We start from the raw sequence: 6,135 nt of genomic DNA, 5'->3' as shown, positions 1-6,135 counted from the left end.
TGAGGGGGGGGGGGGGGGGGGGGAGAATCCATGGAAGCTTAATTACAGTATATGTGTGTTTAGAAGAGACACATTTGACAGTGCCTGCTGCTGTTATGTAATACAATAGGTATCTATAGTGCTTTAAGAAACCTAATGTGATTTGGTTTATCTAGCTCATGTGAGTGCCCGCAGTAGTATCTAAATGCTGACTACCAAGCATCAGGTGAAGAGCACAACTGACTTTAGGAATGAGAAATCATGGACACTGATACATAGAAAGTGTGTTTAAAGCTCTTTAACATGTGACTGACTTAACCTTGTTGCAGTCCCAGAGAATCACATACATGGTTTTGTAAGTGCTTACACTGAGGCAGATAAAAGATTTAAGACTGGAAGAAAAATTAGGTGTGATCCACAAATGAGAAGAGATGTATGAAGACATAGATGTGCCCGTGCGCACTGCTTTAGAGGGATGTTTTGATTTATGGGTAGAAGGGAAATGATGCAAATGTACATTCTTCCATAGCCTTATTGCAAACTGGCTACAGAGTTTGCTGCTTTTTATTTTAAATTTATGGCACCGTACAAGGAGTTACTGATTGTAGTTGTATTTCTGTCCCCTTGACAACTTTTGTACTTATAATAGCAATGCTTCCAACGTGTTGGCTGTAGAATCTGGAATATGTCGTCTCTTGAATTGCATACATTAATATGGATTAATATGGTTTCTTGCATATATTTACCTTTGGAATGCCTTTTCCCCCCCCCCTTAGGTTATGAACTCAGTGTTTAAGACTATTCTAGACTTGACATATCCAATAACATCTATGTTTTCTGGAGCGGCTTTTAACAACAGCATCAACAACATCTTCAAAGATAAGCAGATAGAGGTAGGTTGCTTATTCACTTTATGTATGGTAAATGATGCCCCTGTATTCTGTTGTAGTAGAAATAGCTTTCTTCCATGGTAATATGAGATATGAGACGGAAAACATGTTAAAACTGTGAACGTAATGTCACATGAATATAGGAAGGAGCTATTCTTTCATTTTGGTGGATTTAGAAAACACAAGGAGTAGATTATTTGTAGCTATTTCTGTTCTGTTTGACAAAGGGATCCCCTCGCCTGAGAGCAGAAGTTAAAATTGCATTACTGAAGTAGAACTGCTGAGACTTTTATCATTATTTTTCTGCAAATCAGGTCTAAGAGACCCTTAGGGCATAGCAGAAGAAGGTCTTGAAGAGGGTAGCAATGGGTTTGGCTTTTTTTAAATTTTATTTTTGAAGCTAGAGGGAGTTTTTATGAACAGCCTATTGAAAACTGCAATAACGTCAAAGTGTATTGTTTCCTGTTCTGCATATGGCGACCTTCTTGTAATTGCTAGATGTTGTATGGTCTACCTGAGCTGATAGCCACATTCAGATTCCCACCTATCCTCTGCCCTTCAGCAGTAGGAATTTATAAAGCACATTATCAATGGTTGTCTTCCAAGATCGTCATGCTTAGAGAGTGTTTGGGTAGTCTTGCAATCTTACCTCATTTGCAGTTTTAACCAAATTATTCCTGTGTTTTGAATCCTTGTGATAAAACATTATGTAGCAAATGAACACTATGTATACTTTAAATACATTTATTAAAAATAATCTAAAACATTCCCTACTTAAATGTAAGTATAAAAGTGATTAATCATCACATGGCTTAAAATAGCATTTTGCTGTGCAGAGTGGATGGTGCTGGAAACAAACAGGTTTTAGAGTGATAAGTCCCTTCTCAGACTGGAATTTTTTTTGTTTTATTATTTGGGCAGCACTAGCCATACTCTCATTTCTTTAATCATGCGTATCCCTTCTTGAAGCATGCCAGCTCCTATCTTTGGTTTCAGCAGTGCCTGATAGGAAAACATGTGATTGTCCAATGACTAAACCAGCTCTGCTCTAATTGCTTTGACATAGCCGAGGAGCTGCCTTATGCAAAGCGCTGAGACCTTCTCAGTGGTGCGAAGCACTGTCTTCTCTTAGTTAACTTGGTGTGACTTGTGGATGGTACCTTGCAGCATGAGGCTGTAGGATAATGCCGAGCAGAGCTTTGAGAAGGAATGAGTGACAAAATGGAAGAAAATCTCCTCTGAGATTAGGTGGCCCCAGCTTCCCCTGCTCTATCTATCTCTGCTTTTGATTTCAGCAGTCAATTTATTGTACTTCCCTTTAAGATGTAGTAGATTCCTTCCTTATGATTTTTAACAGCTGTAATTGTATGATCTGTTCTAACATTGCATTCACAGGAAGGTTTTGTCCAAGAGAAATCCGGTTCTGAGGCATGCAACAGCATCATCTTTGTGCGCACATGCTGAGTGTCATAGTGTCTTTCAGTTTGTGCCTGAGAATTTCCTCACATTGGAAGACTTCCATTGGATAAATAAAGAGAAATGTTGTGTAGCTCTGCAAGGAAAGAGGCAGTTACTCCTTCATTGCAGTTCGTGTTATCAGTGCAGGTTAACCAGTCATGCCACTAGACAGACAGAAATTGAAAGCTGCCTAAGTGTAGAGGGCAACTTATAAAGTAGCAGAAGCTGAACTAAGAAGCATTAAGCCTTGAACAAATGTTTCCTTAAAGCATTATTTCGAAGCATCCAAACTGCAAACATCCATCTTTTCTCAGTAGTTGGAAGTGTTTTTGGAGGGGGCTGGGTAGCAATGATTTCCAACTGGAAATACATATTAGCAAGAGTTAATTATAGCCTTACAACCATACATTGTGTTTGGATGCTTGGCCACAACTGCTTCTTCCTGGGAGGATCCACAGTGATTGTAGCAGAAGCTGAGAACTTCCTCCCTGAGGGCCTGGGGTGGGGAATGGCCCTTGTGTCTCTCTAAAAGCTTAAAATCAGCAAGCACTGGGCCGGATCCTCCTTTTTACTACCCGTGGCTGTGAGGTGGCACTCCTGCACTTATCACATGTGCCCTCATCCCTCTTCTGCATCAGAGCCAGGGAGCAGAAGCACTTACGTTGAACTGCTATTTCTGACATTGTAAGGGAGGTTTCCATTTTCTCTTAAACTTGCTCTCTAACAACCCTTGTAACGTAGGTGTCTCCTGATTCCCAGCAGTGCTGTTTGTGGGGTAGCCCTGGTTACCAGCAACCCCCGTGATTGCTGCTACAGATGTCAGCCAAAGGCGCTCCACGAGAAGAGATGAGCCTGTGCAAGTTCTTCCAGGAAAGCATGCAGAAATCCAGGACAGGGTGCTTGAAAGATATTTCTCAAGAAATACATTTATTTTCCTCTGAAATTACCCATCCTTCTAGGAGAGCACCAGGCTCTGGAATTTTTGTCTCCCATGCCAGAAGCACAAAATGCTCTTACAAGTCATCTCAGCTGGAGGTTCAGGTGTGAGGAATCAGAAAAGACTTGTTATCAAGTCCTGTTTCAGACTTGAATAATGCTCTGTCTCCAAAATAAATGGAACAATATCTGAGAAATGCAGGCTTTATTATTGCATGATGGATCTTGGTTTAGTTTCCTTCATGCATGTGTTTTGCATGAAAATGAAAGGAAGTGTCAGATAGACTTCTTTCCCCATTCCCCTATTTTTGCTTAAAATGTGGTTGACGCACTGAGATCTGCAATCATCAGAATATCTTTAGCATGGAAAGGCACCCCTATTACTCTCGTACTCACAGTTTATTCATCCGCCTTCCTATGGCATTTATACCAGATGGGTTGCAATACTTGTGCAGCGCCTGTTAGCCTTCCCAATTCCACCATCTTTGCAGAGCTGCTTAAGAGATTAAACTTGCTAGAAAAAAAACTCCTTCTTGGCAGTTCAGAATTTCATATTGAACAGCACAGAAACTTACACTAGAAGTACAGACTGAGCAGAGGGGGGAGTGCTTCTCACTCAGGCTTGATAGCTGGAGTCCAAACCCTTGTTTGGCTTGAGTTTAAGGGACATCAAACCTATGCTAAAGAAGGCCCAGACACCTTGTCCCACAAGCAAAGAGGCTGGATGGATGGGAAAGCAGATTTATCTCTTCAGTCTTGATTCAGCTTTGCTGATTGACAGAGCTGTTGTTCTCTGGGCATAAGTTCAATTTATTCAAACAAGTCCTCCTTCTTCCCTTTGCAGGCTATGCTTTCACTAGACACCATGGAGACCTCCCAAAACTATCCTCTCTCCAAAAAACTCCTATGCAGTTGGGAGGTCACCTTCCCTTTCAGTTTTTCCAGCTAGTGTGATGTGAGTACAGACATGGCTGAAACAAAAATGAGAACTTCCCCTGCCAGGAGCAAGGCTTGTTGGTTTGGTCTAGCGCCATTGAATAAACTTGTAAAGCACTTACTTAGCTCAGCTGTTCTTTTTGTATATCGTCCTCCTTCTTATGTACAACACTCCTCACTGCTATTTTACACTGCAATATCTCAAGCAACTTCTGGGCTCTTCTTGAAGATCTACCTTGCAGGATCTTTTGCTCCTGTCGGTAATGCCGCAAAACTTTGTGTTCGTCTCTTTGACTCTAGGCAGCTTTGGGTCTCAGCAGCATTGTTCTGCATCTCCTGCTGAAATGACCCATAGCCTCATCACCACGAGGCACAAATTGAATGTCATTTAGTCAAGAGGTCATGACTCATGTTCTTCCCAATTTGTCTTAGGCTATGGTGTCTCAGGAACTGAGATGCTGCCTGCTAGTCTTAGGTTGGGGTTAGAGGGAACTGAGGAGTTGCATACTCATCCATGGTGAATATGATTATGGAAGACTTGCTCTGTGCAGTGGATGAACACCACCTTGAGTAGAAACAGTTGGGTGAAATGCAAGAATGGCTGTACTGGGTGAGATCAAAGTCTTTCTAGCTTAGTGCCACGTCTCCAGGGGAGGCAGCAGGTATCTAGCGACTGACGTAAGAACTGAATATATAAAAGGTGAGCATTCCCTTCACATTGTCCTCCAGCAATAAACAGCCTAGGGATCTCTTTAGATGAGAGTTATTGACCACCACACTTGATCTGAAAGAAGAACAGATATCAGAAAGGTGAACTCTAGTTTGAGTGATGAGGTTTCTGTGCTGCTCTGTATGCTGGACAGTCTGGAACAAGTATTTCTTGCTGTTAAAAAAAGGAAATAAGGATTTTTGTCTGCCTTGGTTCTGAATGAAGTGTTTGCATAAGAAACAAATTTATGAACTTAAACACAGGGCTGACAGGTTTTTCTCCATCGATGCAGGCATTTGTGTCTGCAGCTCTGTTAAGATACAGAGGTTGTTGCTTTGGTTTGTGTTGGGCACAGGTTTTAGTTTAAACGCAAGGTTACAGATTTAGTAAAATTGGGACCTCCTCTGTTGCAGGATCTGTGGATTCCTTACTTCACTATCACAACCGACATCACTGCCTCTGCAATGAGGGTCCACACGGATGGTGAGTGTGCAGGTGGCCTTCTCCACCACCAGGTCTTAAATAATGATGTGAGACTTCATTGTTACCCCTTGTTCCTGGAATTTTTCTTGCCTTTAAATTTGTCTTTCCTTTTGTTTCTCTCTTTGTTATTTGCTGAGCACCAAACTGTGGTTGTACACAGATAACAGGGAACAGAGCTGTTGGGAAGAAATTAAATGAGGTGCTCTATTTACTGTTTAGAGAGAAAATGGGTCTATTGACACCATTCTGTTTCCTTAAAACATCTCATGAAGTGCAGGTGTTTTAGCCATAAATCAGACTTCATGCAACCAAAACATTTTAAGATACAAATTCCCCATAAATGAAGCGGTTTTCCCAATAAAGAGATTCCTGTGCCTGAAGCAGAGGCTGGGTTGGGTTCTCACTTGTGTCCAGTCCTCTTTATTTCTCTGATGGAAAACTGTGGTGTACTTTACTGACTGAACAGAGGAGAAAGATCTGAGGTGTCTGCTCTGCTGTCAGGACGTGGTGGCAGCCCTGTGGGACATTTGCTTTAGCTTTTGTCTATTTGGGGTAATGGTGCAGTGACTCAGGCTTCAGTGAAGACGGTACAAGCCTACCAGGTGCCCCAGATATTTCCTTGGGTGGCTGAAGCCTTCGCTGCCATGTCTCTGATGTTTTTTCTTTTGAGCTGGCTCAGTCAGGTAAGGCTCTCCATTCCTGCTGTTAGGGCGTGGGTTACAGAACTGCTAAATTATACTGACA

The 6,135-nt window shown here is 41.9% G+C and overlaps 1 protein-coding gene across 3 annotated transcripts in view; it reads left to right on the top strand.

Annotated features, from left to right (window-relative positions):
- The window catches only part of PNPLA7 (patatin-like phospholipase domain containing 7), a 130,184-nt gene that overhangs the window by 104,179 nt on the left and 19,870 nt on the right, over positions 1-6,135 (top strand). For all 3 annotated transcript variants that reach the window (XM_010571050.1, XM_010571048.1, XM_010571049.1), the window contains 2 exons: positions 756-872; positions 5,322-5,391. In XM_010571050.1, the coding sequence (XP_010569352.1) occupies positions 756-872; positions 5,322-5,391 (187 nt within the window). The remainder of the gene's footprint in view (positions 1-755; positions 873-5,321; positions 5,392-6,135) is intronic.

This window comes from Haliaeetus leucocephalus, unplaced genomic scaffold, assembly GCF_000737465.1.
Source record: "Haliaeetus leucocephalus isolate CR32 unplaced genomic scaffold, Haliaeetus_leucocephalus-4.0 Scaffold306, whole genome shotgun sequence".
Classification (NCBI taxonomy): domain Eukaryota; kingdom Metazoa; phylum Chordata; class Aves; order Accipitriformes; family Accipitridae; genus Haliaeetus; species Haliaeetus leucocephalus.
The sequence above is the reverse complement of the archived record's forward strand: the minus strand, read 5'-3'. Positions and strand labels throughout refer to the sequence as shown.